This window comes from Macrotis lagotis, chromosome 8 (genome assembly GCF_037893015.1).
Source record: "Macrotis lagotis isolate mMagLag1 chromosome 8, bilby.v1.9.chrom.fasta, whole genome shotgun sequence".
NCBI lineage: Eukaryota > Metazoa > Chordata > Mammalia > Peramelemorphia > Peramelidae > Macrotis > Macrotis lagotis.
In genome coordinates, this window is record NC_133665.1 from 129,672,980 (window position 1) to 129,689,517 (window position 16,538).

Consider the following 16,538-nt stretch of genomic DNA (forward strand, 5'->3'; position numbering starts at 1 on the left):
CTATTTAAGGCATTGCAGTGCATAGGAATTAACAGAGCATTCCCTAAAATAACAAGGAGGATCAATCTAAAACCAAGAGTCAATGTTATCTGTAATGGAATTTTAGTATACTTTTCAGTAAGATCAGGGGTAAAGCAAGGATGTCCAATATCAACATTACTGTTCAATATAGTGTTGGAAATGATAGGTATAGGAAAATAAAATTGGAGAACTGAGTTTAGACAAAGAGGAAATAAAATCATTTTCACAGATCATATTATGATCTCTAACCTAGAAAACCCATTAAAAACAATTGCAAGAAGGGTAGCTGGTGGGGTGGCTAGGTAGCACAATGGATAGAGCACTGACCCTGGAGTCAGGAGTTCAAATCCGACCTCAGACACTTAATAATTCCCTAGCTGTGTGACCTTGGGCAATCCACTTAACCCCATTTGCCTTGCAAAAACCTTAAAAAAAAAAGGCAGCTGGGTGGTATAGTGGATAGAGTCTCGGCCCTGGAGTCAGGTGGACCTGAGTTCAAATGTGACCTCAGACACTTAAGAATTGCCTCACTTTGTGATCTTGGGCAAATCACTTAACTCCATTGCCTTGCAAAAACCTAAAACCTAAAAACCTAAAAAAAAAAAATAGGCAAATTAGAGAGACAAGGAAGATATTACCAAGCAAATCTATAGTAAGAGGAAGAATTCTTGACCAAACAAAAAGACAGAAATGCCCTGTGAGGTAAAATGAATAATTTTGAATATGTAAAATTGAAAAGTTTTTGAACAAACAAAATTCAATGCATATACAATTTGAAAAGAAACAAGAAATTGGGAAAATGATCTGTAACATGGACAAAAGTCTCATTTCTAAGATATGTGTGTGAATTAAATTTAGAATTGGAATCATTCCCCAATTGAAATATGGTCAAAAGATTGGAATGAGGAATTTTCAGAAGAAATAATCCCAGCCTAAGAATACAGTTATCTACATAAGTAGTAATTAGATAAATGCAAATTATGACAACTCTGAATTACCATTTCAGGCCATTTAGATTGGCGATCTAAGATGACAATATAGGAAAATTACATGCTAAAGGATCTATGGGAAAACAGGAATGTCAGTATACTGTTGGTAGAATCATATACTACTGATTCAGCCATTCTAGAAGGCAATTTGAAAACATCCTTAAAATAATTAAACTTATATTTGGTGTTTACTTCCAAGAGATCAAATAAATAAGAAAACCCATTTATACAAAAAATATTTTTAGCAGCTCTTATTGTGATAATAATGAATTAGAAACTGAAAAAATATCCCTCAACTGGACAATGATAAGGGGTTTTTAAAGATAAATAAGTATGATAGAATAGCACTGTGTCAAAGTAACAACAGTGTTATAAGGTCAGGCAATGTAGACAAACTCCAGTTCCAGAAGACTCCTGATACAACATACTTTCCACCTCCATATAGTAGTGAGATTGGAATGTGCTGTATTTTTTTAATGTGTCCTTTTTTATTATATGCAGCAGATTTTACTTCAATGTCATCCTCAATTCTAAGCCATCCACATTGTTCCAATCCACAGAATCTTTAAGTGACAAATTGCAGTAATAATGTTAAAACTTTTCACTTCACCATGTGTCTTTCAAGACAATCTTGTGGTTAGGATATACTATCTAGGATAACTACGAATCCCTCTGTTAGGCTTTTAAAACTAACCCTAGTCTATCTTTTCATATTTATTTAACATTATTCTAATCAAGCTGACCTGCTTTCTATACCCTATACTCAGCATTCCTTCTCTAATCTCTGTACCTTTGCATAGTTTGTCCCCCATTTCAGAAATGAATGAAGAAATCCTCTTTCAGAGGGAATCTTCTGCTTTGTATAATTCTTAGATTCCTTGAAAATTCAGCTTAGCTGTTCCTAACAGAATATTTGTCCTTATTCCTTTCCTCATTCTTCTACCCAACTCCCTTCCAGTTGCCAATGCCTTATCTCCTGAAATAATTTTGTACTGAATTTTCTTTGTAGATATTATTTCATTCCCTTCCTCCAATAGAATGTAAACTCCTTGAGGGCAGATAGTGTTGTTCTTTTGTTGATTCTTTTTGAATCACTAGTTCCTGGATCATAGGCAGTAAATAAGTGCTTGGTGAAGTTGACCACCTTGCTTATAATATAAAAAAATATAATAAGCTTGAAAATGTAAGTTGGGACCAGATTATGAAGAACTTTAAAAGGCACAGAAGTGTGTGTTTTAGTATAGTAACAATAGGGAGCCACTAGAATTTTCTGAGGAATGACATGGTCTTATTTAGAATGCTGTGTTGCTATCTGTGGGAGAAACAGATTTAAGTGATTTGAGTCAGTCTGTGACAAACATGATGAGGACCCAAACTAGGGGTAATGACTTTAGGAATAATAGAGAGCCAGCATATATATGGGAGTTTGATAAGAGAAGACAAAAGGTTCACAAACAGTAAGTGATACTTGAATAAAGGACAGGAGTATGAAGTTTAGTCATCTGCAGAAAGGCAATAATTGAAGACATGGGAGTTGAAGAAGTAAGTGAGAGAATGTAAAGCTGAGTTGTCAAATCCAGCCCAACTCTTAGGCCAACTCCTAGAATTACCTGAAGGAGATTAAAGTGTAGGAGAAGTTTTAATAAATGAATAATATTAATTTGTAATTTTCTAAGTCAATATGCAGCCATTGGGATTTCTGTTTGAGCTTGATACCATTGTCCTAAATCATACTGCCTAGATGATGACCAACTGAAAAAAACTATTTTTTCCCTTATTGGGATATTGAAAGTTCATATGACAAATGGTAGTTTCTCCAGACCTTCATATTTCCCTGAACCCGGTTCATCCCCTTTTGTACATGTTGATTAGTATAGAGCCGTCAAGCATTTTGCCCATGAACCATATGCAGCCCATGGCAATCCTGAGTGTTGCCAAATCAGATTCATAGGTAATTTGGAAATAATTAGATAGATAGATAGATAGATAGATAGATAGATAGATAGATAGATAGATAGATTAAAAACAGTAAAACCTAAGGAACCACAGGGTTCCATATGTACAGTTTAGTGGCCTCATTTCTATTTGAGTTTGACACTCCTGGTATAGGGTAGTGATTCTCAAAAGATATGTATGCCACACTCCTCTCTAGACATGCTACAGATTGTATGGACTTGAATAAATTATTGCATGCATGTGCCTAAGACAGCCATTGTTTGCTTATGAATCTTCATTGCAAAGAATATAGTATTATGAGTTTTAAAATAAAACAAGCAACAAAAAGAGCCGATACCTATTAAGAACCTGTGTAGAAAGAGAATCCAGTGCATGACCCTTGAGCTTAGAGAGAATCAACAAGTAAATTTAATTTGGAACATTTAATAGCACTACAGTTTTTTGCAACATTTATCTTGCTAGTTACATTGTACTAAAATTAGTTTCTGTTTCTGATCATGTTATCACCAACTATTATTAGGAATGCTTGGTATTAAGGGTAGCCTGTAAGTAGAAATGATTTATGGTTCAACTTTGTACTTAATGTGTCATCTTAATTTTATCATTTATTTGTAAGGGAAATATTTTAAATGTTTGTAAGGATCTTGAAAGTCATAGTCCTACTTCTCCCGTGGTAAATAGTTCTTAAATAATTCTGACAGGTACTATTTCACGAGGCAGCTCATTCCATTTTTGGACAATTCATATTGTTATTTCCTTTTTATGTTAAGCTGAAATCTACTTTTATAATTTTGTTATGCTCTAATGTTAATAATAGCACAATAAATAGATGACCTTCACTTTGCACATTAGTGATTTGTTTACTACTGTATATAACAGTGAAGAAAAAGAGTTCAAAGGCACAGGGTTACCAAAGTTGAGTAAACCCTTCTGGATAGGCCTTCCTTATATCATCTCAGCATTTATTCAGAAAATAGGCTTGGATTTGTGGTGGGGTTTTTTTTTTCCTTCAAATTTTAACCTAGATTTTAATAAGAATTTCTTTTCTTATCACCTTGCCTCCACCTAGGTATATGGTGCAGTGGCCAGGAGTACGGATACTGCGTCGCCAGGAACTTGATGCCTTCCTGGCTCAAGCATTGTCTCCCAAACTTTATGAGCCTGATCAGCTGCAGGAGCTCAAGGTAACTGAGGAAACTGAATGTGATTGTCTTAGGAAGCTTTACTTGTCCAATGATAGGTTCATTTGAAGACAATATTTCTGTAGCAAATCCATCATTCTAAGTCTGTGGAACAAAACACTTGCATCAGTAACATTCCTTAGCAGTTAGGGATTCCTATTACTTGATAGAGAAATACATCAACTTTCTGATATACTTTTATTATTTTCTGAATTTTCCCATATGTAACATTTTCATTACAGGAGATTGAACTTGAATTCTTTATTTTAGGAGATCATTTCTTTAATCTTCTTTTCCCTCGATCTTGGTTGACTTTTTCTTTACATAGCTTGTCTCATTACTCTTATTTGAATGGATGAATGAATGAATGAGTGAGTGAATGAATGAATGAGCTTTTGTGAAGCACTATGTCTGAGCACTGTGTTAAGTATTGGGGATATAAATGGAAAAAAAAATGGAGACAATTTTTCCTCTCCAAGAATATTGCATACTAAATGAGGGAAACAGCACATAAAAGGAAGTTCAGCTTCAGGGCTGATGACAAGGCCCAAGGTTCTTCAGAGAACATAATTAAACCAAATGACAATGCCAGGGGACTATAGGTTTTAGAGGTGGGGTTGATGGTTGTAGTATTCATCTTTTTCAGAGAAGCATAGTTGACATCAATCTTAATCAAACCATATTAGCATTCAGGCTCCTTTGGAAAAGTGAAAAACAAAGGAAGAAGATTGAAGAGGATGTCTCCAGATGATGGTGACAGATCTTCTTCCCATTTATGTATCATAGATGATTTTGTGTAGTCAGGGGAGGAGGAATCAGCATTGTGATCTAGGGTTATTATTTCACATATGTGCCTTGGAACATTTGTTTTTTCATTCTAAGTTCTTCATTGGTTTGACTCCTTGAACATTCCTCAGATTGCTGCTATTTATTATAATAGTAACAGGCTTTGTGGTTTTTTGGGGGGGATGAGTTTCTGTAAGGCAATGGGGTTAAGTGACTTACTCAAGATCACACAGCTAGGTGTCTGAGGCCAGATTTGAACTCAGGTTTTCCTAACTCCAGGGTCAGACTCTATCCACTGTGCCATCTAGCTGCCCTCTTTGTGTGTTTTTCAGTATATTATTTGTCATTGGTTATGTGTGTTTACCTTCATCACAGGATAGTTGTCGAGAAAAGTTCTAGAGTAATTTAAGTAATTGCTGACAAAATCTTAGTAGTTGTTAGAGTTCTTACTCAGTCTTCCTTTTCTTGTATATGTACATGGAAATTGTATGTTGCCTTTTTAACATGACATTCATTTCCAAATAGTCTCTTTCCCCTCCCCATCCATAGAGCTCTCCCTTGTAACAAAATTTTTTTAAGAGAATGAATTAAAATTTTACCATTCTCATATTTAGTTTTCCACTATTTCTTGTTTTCTCAGTCATTTCCCCTATTTTGTGTTCTCCCAAGCAAAGTTTCATTACAAGGATTTTAATGTCTGCTGTGTGCTGAGTATTGTGCTAGGTGAGTATCCAACAACAAAAATGTACAAAATTTCCTGCCCTCAAGGATCTGACCTTCTGTTAAAGGAGGTCATAGAGCCACATCTCAGGAATGGACAGTAGCAATTTTCCCCCATTCTTTTCCAATGAAGCATTTTCTCAAGTAACCCTTTGGCTTTTTATTTCTTTGGTACATTCTTCTATCTCCCTTATTTGAAATTAAGCTAAGTTTCTTAAGTTTCTTTACTGTTTCTTAAAATGTAATACTTCAGTGTTGAACCACTTGCTCTCTAGACTCTGTTCCAGGTCAGCTGACTCATAGCACCCAAACTCCAAGGAAAAAGTCAATGTATCACTATGAATGGTGACCTGGATTTAGTGTCCTCAACAATTAAACTCAAGTCTTTCTTCTGACATACTTGTCTGGACGATCCTAAATAAATCACTTAAACTCTTAGTTCCTCGGGCAACTCTTTAAAGTCAGAAGTTGCTAAGCAAAGATTAGTCTGTATTGGTAGAGGAATTTTTTTTTCACAAGGAGTGGCTTGTGCTAGTGAATTCACAGGTTTGGGCTTCCTCAAAAAAGAAAAGGCCTCATTATTTTCTTCATTTTATAGAACAAATTTTCATACAGAAAAACCTTTTTAATATTATCAAGTATTTTTTTTTACTTTCCTTTGGTATCACCTGGTTTGAATCAGATGCTAACTTTTTTTCTGTTCCTACCCAGATTATTTCCCCACCACTACCTTCATTTTCATATTACATGGCAATGATATTGTAAATATTTTAACTGTAGCATAGTACAACCTCCTCTACCTAAATCTACTTCCTTTTTGGGGGGGGGGGTGCTAGGCAATGGGGTTAAGTGGCTTGCCCAAGGCTACACAGCTAGGTAATTATTAAGTGTCTGAGACCGGATTTGAACCCAGGTACTCCTGACTCCAGGGGCCGGTGCTTTATCCACTGCGCCACCTAGCCACCCCCTATTTTTCTTATATAGATTTTTACATCAGTGTTGACATTCCAGGTCTGAAAATCAGATCAGGTATGTCTACTGAGTCTTATTTACCATCAATTTTTTATTAGTAGTTCATCTTATATTCCATCTTTCCATTTCTGGGTTGATATACACTATAACCTTTTTTAATATTTTGTTTCTTTGAAGATCTTTGCATCAGAGCACTTTTTCCCTGAATCTTCATCTGCAGACTCAGTTCCAGAATTCTAATTTAAGAAAGCTACATGTTGAGTATAGTTATTTTTCATTGCTTTTTTTTCCCCACTAGTCTAGCTCCCTTGGAAATTCCCAATTTCCTTTGGAGAGCATAACCTTGTACACAAAGGTGATATCTATTTTTTATTTGTAGGAAAAAGTTTTGTGGGTTTGGGGTTTTTTTGGTGTTCTTTTTTTTTTTTCAAGGCACTAAGGTTAAGTGACTTGCCCAAAGTCAAATAGATAATTATTGTCTGAGGCTGGATTTGAACTCAGGTCCTCCTGACTCCAGGGCCGGTGTTTTATCCTCTACGCCACCTAGCTGCCCCCTGGAAAATTTTTTTTTTTTAATGCCTATGTCTAGGGTCAAGAGGAGCAAAGGAATTGCCAAATGGAAGATGCCAAGAAAGAAGGAAATTAAAGGCAGCTTCAGCTGTGAAAAGGCCTGTTAAATACTTTGCTCTAGGGATAGTTTTCATTTATCTGATCTGTTTTTTAAAAAATTGGGGGGGGGGCAGCTAGGTGGCTCAGTGGATAGAGCACTGGCCCTGGAGTCAGGAGGACCTGAGTTCAAATCCAGCCTCAGACACTTAATAATTACCTAGCTGTGTGGCCTTGGGCAAGCCACTTAACCACATTGCCTTGCCAAAAACCTAAAAAAGATTTTGGTTTTCAAATTTTAAAATAATCAGAATGTTTTTCACAACTTCAAATCGTTTTTTTTGCTCACAATTTATGATATTAATAAACTCTTGACTTTTTAAGGATTCATTATTCAACCTGTTCTTTGCCCAAATTTTATCTCCATATTGTTTTCTTATCTTATGATCATCTTTTGCTTATTAACTTAAGACCTCCATTGGAGCAGAAGGGAAAAAGAACCAACTATCTGAGATTTTGGTAACTTTTAGATCTTCTGGTCAAGGGGTTAGTAAAAGCTGAAACCATTTGATAAAATAGATTTTCAATTAATTGAAGTTCTTTTCATAGCCCCAACAATTAATGATTTTCTTAAGTATTTCCTTTTTTATTCCTAGGAATAAAATCAAGTCTTAGATTACTAGCACTAGCCTGTCATTTCATTTTGAAGAATTGGCATGGTAGAAAAGAAAGAGGCCTGGACTCAGAAGACCTGAGTTCAGATACTAGCTTTCTGCCTGGGCAACTTAATGGCATTGGGCCTCAGTTTCCTTGCCTGCTTTGATGTATAAGGCTTAATAAAGATTATCTTTAAGACCTTAGAGTTCTAAATCTATGATCTTGACATAAAGAAAAAGCAAAAAAAAATCTTTCCTTAATCTTGCCCTAAAAAATCTTTGCCAATTTCATTTTAGATGCAGGATGTAGAGGATAGAAAAATGACAGGCATTAAAAATTTTTAAGGTGGAGGGTATATCATGTCAGCTTTGTGATATTTTGTATAACTATGTTACACATCCCAGACTTAGTAAAACAACTTGACATTGAGTTTGCATCTCTGGCCCAGTCATAAACACTTCACATTTAGATAATAAACCAACTGCAGGATCTGAATTTCAATTTGTGTGGAATATGGTATGTAAATCTTAACCATAGCTTTCCTTTCTTCTCTATACCCTGCTCGAAAATGGGTGTTATCAGTGTTGTTGATACAGTCAATAAATTATTTTTTCAGAAGTGAGTTATTCATGCAGTCCTCTCAAATGAATACAGCGTAATGCAGTATGATGCTTCTCCAGCATCAGTGAATTTTTTAAAAAATATTTTGTTTTCCAATTATTTACAGTAGTAGTTTCAATCCATCATTTTTTGTAAGGTTTTGAATTTTACAATTTTCCCCTCCCTTCCCTCCTGCCACCCCGCCACAGAAGGCATCCTGATACAATCTTTACCTTGTTTCCACAGCATCAGTGAATTTAGGTAACACAGGTGAGAGTAGATTCATCACTGGTGCTGGGGAACAAGGTGAGAGAGAGAGGTGGTTGTTAAATACCTTGCCATTCATATATATTTTGTGTACTTGTCATTGAGAAGATCCTAGAGCAGAACACAGAATGGCCAAATGCTGATTTTCCATGTGGCTTCAAGTGACACCGAGCTTGAATGTGACCTTGGGTGGCTCTGTTGCTATAAACAAAGTAACCTGTTGTTGGGATACAGTTTTCTTTATGAAACTTGAGTATTCACCTAAAATGATAAAATTACCCAAAGAACCCTTTCTTAATCAGTAGTTATACAGGCAGATTTGAAAGTATGTATAGGGAGGGCAGAGCCAAGATGGTGACAAGAAAGGATAGCTTCTTAGGCGCTCTCTGATAAAACTCATAAGCTAAGAAGCTAAGGACTCTGTCAAGAGACAGAACCCACAGAGGGACCCAGTGAGACAGTTCTCCTACTCAAGGTAACCTGGAAAAGAGCAAAAAGGCTCTGCTCTCCAGGGTTGTAGGGGCGGCCACAACTTCAGCCTCCTGGAGGCAGCCCCAGGGACCTGGGAACTGTGGCTCACGGGGGGGGGGGGGGGGGGTTCTCCTGAGCTACGCCCCCTGGGGAGCACCAGGCACAAATTGGGGGAACAGGGCAGGAAGACCTCTACCAGAGTGAGCACATGGAGTCCAGCCCTCAGGGCACATAGCTAGCAGCTTGGCCAGCACAGCCCAGATCCAGGAACAGAAGCAGGCAGAGCTGCAAGTCTATATTTATTGGGGGGAGGGGGTATTTAATTTACTCTTAAACAAGAATATTTTATTAATGTAAAAAAACATATTTGTACAAAATGAGAATAAATATTAAATAAAAAATTAAAAAAAGAAAGTATGTATAGACCATTTAGAATTGTTCCATTTTTCTCTCCTCTGTAATTGGGAAAATATAGTAACCCTTTGTAGTGTTTTTTTGTATTTTTAAGGCCTTCTATGTGTCAGACCCTGTGCTGAGTACTTTACAGTATTATCTCAGTAAGATATACTGTATCTTTATAGTATAAGATAAACTGTGTTTGTGTGTGTATGTACATATATACATCATATATACATATATATAATCTTACAGTATTATAGCAGTCCTATAAAGACTTAAATATAATTTTATTTCAATAAGCACTTAATTATGTCATATCTGAAGTGGATACATTAAATTACTATTGAACTAAATAATACATGCATCTTTATAAACATCATAACACATTGCTGGCACTTAATCATCTCTTTTGTAGGTAGAAGGGGTAAAAGGGAGTGACTTGGAGATGTCTTTGAGATGTTGAGATGATGTTCCTCTACAGTCTTAAGCTCTGATTCTCAGCCTACAAATGGAGTTTTAAGTAACCTTCCAAGAAGTATTCTCTTAGAAAATGTGAGATTAGAGCTAGAAAGAGGAAATGCCATTTCCTGATAGTAACACAAAAACAATACTTCTCTATAAGGAAATTTGTGAGTCTGCATATGAACAAAAATGCATCTACTTTATATTACGGAAATTCAGCAGTATGTGTTCAAACCTAGTAATAAGGCTTTGTAGTAATGTGCATGTTAAAGGTAAATTTTTATCTATAAAAAATTTGATTTATACTAGTTATTGATGAGCCCTCATTGACTTACTCAAGGTTAAGAAGAGTGGAATAGGAATTGGAAGTGCTTGGTTCTGGGTCTACTTCAGCTGTAACCCCTAGAAAGTCGTATGTTGTCTTGGAGCCTAAGGTTCCTTATTTACATTAATTTCATAGACTGCCTCAGAAGATTGTTGTGGAGATGTGAAATGAGGTAATGTCAGTGAAAATACTGTCTATGCTAGGAAACATAAAGATATTGAGTTCAAATTCCTGACATCCCTTTATTGTCCAGTGCTTCCTAAGCTTTCTAGCCTAATCTCCTAATCTCCCTATATCTCAGATTTTGTAACTAGACCTCTTTCTCCCAAAAACAAAACCCTTTGTTTTCCTGTGGTTGTGACTTTGTTCAGACTGAGTCCCTATTCTTGGTGTGTCCTCACTTTTTCTCTTTACCTTTTTGATTTCTCATTTCTATTTTTTTGTTGTTGTTTTCGCAAGACAGTGGGGTTTAAGTGACTTGCCAAAGGTCACACAGGTAGGTAGGTAATTATTAAGTGTCTGAGGTCACATTTGAACTCAGATCCTCCTGACTCCCAGGCCAATACTCTTATCTACTGTACCACCTAACTAACCCCCTACTTCTATTTTTAAAACCTAGTGTAAATGCCTCCATGAAATGTATTTGGAAGTCTAGATAGATAGCTTGATTAGGTAGGGCATATCTTTTCAGGTTGCAGAGGAGGGGGATTATTCTAACTAATACATTCTCTAGTTATTGTTCTTAGAATAACACATTTATTTTACTTCTTTTGAGTTTAATATTAAAATGTTATTATTATACCCTGAGAAGTTGACAGCATGGAGGCTGTGAGTAGGTCGGGTGAGAAAAGGGAAAACAGCTAAGTATTAGAAAATTTTCCAAGATAATTACAAACTAAGTCATTCACATATGGATAATCAAGAATTAACTGCATTCTTGCTAGTATATGAAGGGCAAAAAATCCAAGATTGTTGGAAATTTGTAATGATAATTAAGTATCAAGGTGTGCAGGTACAAATTAGAAATGTATGTACTCATTATATGTTTATGTAGTTAATGTAGAAGAAATATTATATCCTTTTTCTCCCCAGTTCTCATCTATTTACTGTTAAACTTTTTGACAATCATATTCTTTAATCATTTGATACTTAATTACTTCAATTTCAAAAAAATAAGTGGTTTCTTGACTTTGCATAGGAGACTTCCCTCATTGTAGATCATTTCATTGGTTGCTGAGGAACTTGAGATAGCAGAGTCTGTCACTAGCTAGTATACAGGATTTTATGTTTCAAGAACCCTCATCCTACTGAGTTTTCAAGAATTTTAGGATCTTGATGCCATAAAATATGTTCAAAATTTGGTCATGTAGAATCATTTAAATGATGTGAGATTTTCATTATGATGAAATCATGCCAAATAATCATTTTTCAATCAATCATGCATTTTATTAAGTCCCCAGTTGTATGAAAGTTGGTGTGCTGTGGGGAATCCAAAAAAGGTTAAAATGACTCTTTTGCTCAAAGCATTCCAGGCTCGACTGACACTTGTATTTGGGGCTTCTCAAAAAACCCCTGCTTGGTTAAAAGGCTGCCCCGAGTACAGGTCTAGACCCTAGGTCCTGAGCAACAACTCTGGCAGCTGGGTGAAAGGGTACTGGGTTTCTAGCCCCACTGTTAGGTGTTTGATCGTGCATTAGACGACCTCAAACTTCAGTTTGCCTTGTGGTATTTTTGGCTTATTTTGCTTGTGCTGTCTTAGAACAGCTCTGAATTCCTCTTCATATTTGTAAAGACCTTCATTCTTGTGTGTTTCTGCAAACTTACTCCCTAATCACATGGCATCATCTCAAGGTACTTGACTCTCCTGAATGCTCCCTTCTAGATACTTTGGCTTATCGATTGACAGTTTAAAATGTTCTCAGAACTGAACACAGCAGAGAGTTTGTCTGTGTGTGTGTGTGTGTGTGTGTGTGTGTGTGTGTGTGTTGCCCTTGTGTACTACTGCTAACTGATTATTATAGAAATATCATCAGAAGTAGTTCTGGTCACTAATCTTTTCTTAATTCAGATCCATTAACTTTTGTCCTTATGAAATTTTGTTATTTTCATCTCATGTTCTAGTCTTGTCAGGATCTTTTCAAAAACTGCCATCCAGTTTATTAACTGCCCCTGCTGGTTTTATGTCATCTGCAGATCTAATAAACATCATTGATTTAACAAATAAATAAATTCTGCCATGACAAAAAACAAAAGACAAATTGAAATTGATCTAACATAGACTTTTTAAATTTATATCTGTGTAAAGAGTTGGGGGCAGCCACAGAGAATAAGATCCTATAGAACTGGGCAAAAATAGCCAGCTTCTTAGATACACATCTTATTTGCAATTTTACTACTTGAGACTTCCACCTGACAGAAACTTAAATAGGCAAAAAGTATAGTAGAGATTTTTTTTGGCAGCATCATCCTTGAACCTTACTACAAGACCCTGGTTCTATAAAAAATACTTGCTCATAGGCGCTTTTTCTTTGCATGGATCCTGTATGTAGAAACCATTTGCTAGATTTTTTTCTCTTTGTGGCTTTCATGTAAATTGTTAAATACATTGGTGATATAAAAGCAAAATTAAACAAATCCCCTGTAAAATGTTATTTCATAATTTCAAATAAGTGTGTTACCCTTATAGATAAGGGTATTGTGGATTTGGTCATTTAAGCAAGAAGATTATTGTTTATCTAATGTTTCAATGAGAATGTTTCAGTATATTTATAAAACAAGTTCTTATTTGTTTAACGCAACCCAACTGAAGCTCATTTATACTGTCAGGAAATGTATAACAGGGCAGAATGGTAAAGATAAAGTAGTATTCATTAGACTTTGAAGAATGGCTTAAAATCTTATGTTTGCTAGCAATACGACCTTGGGCAAATCATAAAATCTGTGTTTTAAGTTTCCTTTGTTTAAGTCTTGGTTTTCCATTTTTAAAGTGGGGTCATACTGACAGTAGTTACCTCAAAAGAAGAATGTAAGAGAAGTACTACAAAACTTGTTATGAATTTAAAATAAGAATCATCCTAAAGAGTTTTAAAATGCATTATAAATGTTGGCATTAAAATTGTTAATATTATTTAGCTTATGAATTTACAATTTTAACTTTGAAGAATTTAATGAACATTTAAGGAGGTAATTAGTACTCATACCATAGAAATTGATTTCTTTTCCATTTAAAGATCGAGAACCTAGATCCAAGAGGAATTCAACTGTCAGCTTTGTTCATGAGTGGTGTGGATATGGCACTCTTTGCAAATGATGCATGTGGACAGCCAATCCCTTGGGAACACTGCTGCCCTTGGATGTATTTTGATGGAAAACTCTTCCAAACCAAACTCATCAAAGCAAGTCGGGAGAAAATTCCACTCATTGACCTCTGTGATGGTCAGGTAGGTGACCAGAAATATGATATAAGATTGTGGGACTCATTTTAATGTAAGTCACATTGCTGATTGTTTTCATTTATGCAAAGAAATTTAAGACTTATTCTGTTTCTTCTCTACCTGTTCTGTATACTTCATCTGAAATATTGTTTTGAGAACAGAGATCATGTGCAGTATTCACAGTAAATGTTGAATAAATATTTGTTTTGAAAGATGACCTGAATCAAACTTTCTTTAGCTGAATGATGTGTATATGGTTTAGCAGCTGATAAACCCAAATTTGGTATCCATTTATGGAGAAATCATAAATTTTTGAAATTGCTTTAGAGCTAGAAAAACAGAAAAACACTAAGTGAGGCTACCCAGTATAAAAGATGGAGAACGTACCCACCTGATCAAAGGCAGGTCCTACCTCTGAGTCATCCTTTAGATGGGCCCCAGCATTGCCAAGACCCTACTGCAGTCCCAGGTCTGGTCTTTTGACACTGGTAAAGTACTTTACTCACCTGTCCAGACCCTCTTTCTGTTCCCCATCCATTCATCCCCACCCCATCTACCCATTACTATTCCATCCCTGAGGAGAAGTGATGGTGAAGGAAATTAATTTGGGAAGTAGTGGTTATCTTAGTGTTTCGATGAATGAACTGGAACAGAATCAAACATTTTTTTTATTAAAACTAATATGTAAATTTTTATGGAAATTTTAAGTAATATTTGTTTTCTTCTATGGAAGGAGTTTGGTTTATGCACTTGAATGTATATTTCTATTGATAGTTACTTAACTTCAGAAGTTTGATTTTTTTTTTTAAGAGAAAAAATCTATAGAGATCAGAAATTCCAGGTTCCTTAATTCTTTCCAATGCAAATAACAAAGAAACCAGTTGAGAAAATAATAACTTAAGTTAGAAGTTCAGTCAATAAAGAATCAGTCATAATATAACACCTGCTACACACAGGAGATGTTTAACGACTGATTCTTGTTTGTGTTTTTGTTTTTGTTTTTACAAGGCAATGGGGTTAAGTGACTTGCTTAAAGTCACACAGCTAGGTAATTATTATTAGTGACTGATCTACATTTAGATTCACAGTTCCTTCTCTAGATGTGAATGATATTTTCCATCACAAGTCCTTTGGAATTGTCTTTTGATTATTTTACAGCTGAGATGAGCAAGTCTTTCATAATTGATCATCACACAATGTTGCTTTTGCTGTCTATAATGTTCTTCCAACTCAGTCTCTTAATCACTAAGGATTTTTAATAAGAATTCAAAGGGCAGTAACAGACCTTGTGATGTTTTCTAAAATTGTGTTCCCAGATTTCTGAAAATGTTACTTTAAAGTAGGATCATTTTTATCAATTGATAGTTTTACAGTTAATTGTGTCCTTGTAATTTTATATTTTTCTTTTAGTGTTAATTTATAATAGTTTAAATAGTTGATAAAAAAATTTTTAATATATTATACATTTGATTTCTAGGCTGAGCAGGCTGCCAAGGTAGAAAAGATGCGTCAAAGCATCCTGGAAGGATTAAATTTCTCCCGGCAGAATCATCCACTCCCTTTTCCACCTCCTCCTGCTCTGCCTTTCTATCCAACTTCTATGTATCCTCGACACTTTGGGCCAGTCCCACCACCTCAGGGCAGGGGGAGAGGTTTTGCTGGTAAGTGCATGTGAAAAGCAAATGTTTTTTATAATCACTCAAATGGATTTTCTTTTACTTTTATGTCTTTTATTGTGTCTAATGATAAATTCACTTAAATAGTTAAAGTAGAATATGGACCATGTTTCTAATACTATTGTCCACACTAAACACAATTTTTAGAGCTCATCTTTGTTAGTATTACCTATGAACTCTGTATTGGAAGTGGGCAATGTAAGGGAACACCAATTATGTCACATTTTTAAGGATCCATTTATCTATGTGAAAAGACTGGAAGGAAAATCAGGGTCAAGAAACACTAATTTACAAACTATTCAGATTTATGAGTATGACTAATACCAAGATAGACACCATTTCTTTATTTCTGTATAAATTCTTTCATGTTTGTATAGAAATAATCCATGCAGCACACCACAGTTGAAAGAGAAGCTACTCCTTCTCTAGTTCCAATTATTAGAAACTTCCAGGAACCAGCCTTGCCCCAGGCCAGTGTTTACTGAATTAACTCTCTAGAGGAGATCCTAGAGAAATGATATGCTCATGTTTTTGCTAATTTTAACCAAAACTCTAGGGTGGTGTTGTTTCACAAGATAACTTGTTCCTCAATCAGCTTTCTGTCTAGATTCTTCAGTTTATTAAAGTCATAGTAAATGAGGCGATCACCATGATTTAGGACCAAGCACCAAGGTAATTCTTCCCTCCTGGTGAATCCCCTTGTCTCTCTCTGCCCTGGGTCTAACAGGAGTCTATGGCTTTGGAGGCCCTTATGGGGAAACAGTAGCGACAGGTGCTTACCGTGCCTTCCGAGTGACAGCCACAGCAGGACACTCCGCAGCCTTCTCTGGCAGTGACAGCGGCAGGACTAGCAAGTTACAGGGCGGTAATTATACCTACACCTTTTCTAGAGCTTCTGCCAACAGCTTCTGCACCATGGTCTCCTACTGACGACCAGTTTTTCTTCTTCCTCAACTGCCTAATAACCGCTACCCTCTTCTACAGAGCGTTTTTCCCTCTAGGTCCCTGTGATGGCA

General features: G+C 35.8%; 1 protein-coding gene across 2 annotated transcripts in view; it reads left to right on the forward strand.

Moving 5' to 3' along the window:
* Positions 1 to 16,538, forward strand: part of FAM120A (family with sequence similarity 120 member A) — a 134,193-nt gene that overhangs the window by 99,394 nt on the left and 18,261 nt on the right. For both annotated transcript variants that reach the window (XM_074198343.1, XM_074198344.1), the window contains 4 exons: positions 4,036 to 4,150; positions 13,643 to 13,852; positions 15,324 to 15,507; positions 16,250 to 16,387. In XM_074198343.1, coding sequence (XP_074054444.1) covers positions 4,036 to 4,150; positions 13,643 to 13,852; positions 15,324 to 15,507; positions 16,250 to 16,387 — 647 coding nt within the window. The remainder of the gene's footprint in view (positions 1 to 4,035; positions 4,151 to 13,642; positions 13,853 to 15,323; positions 15,508 to 16,249; positions 16,388 to 16,538) is intronic.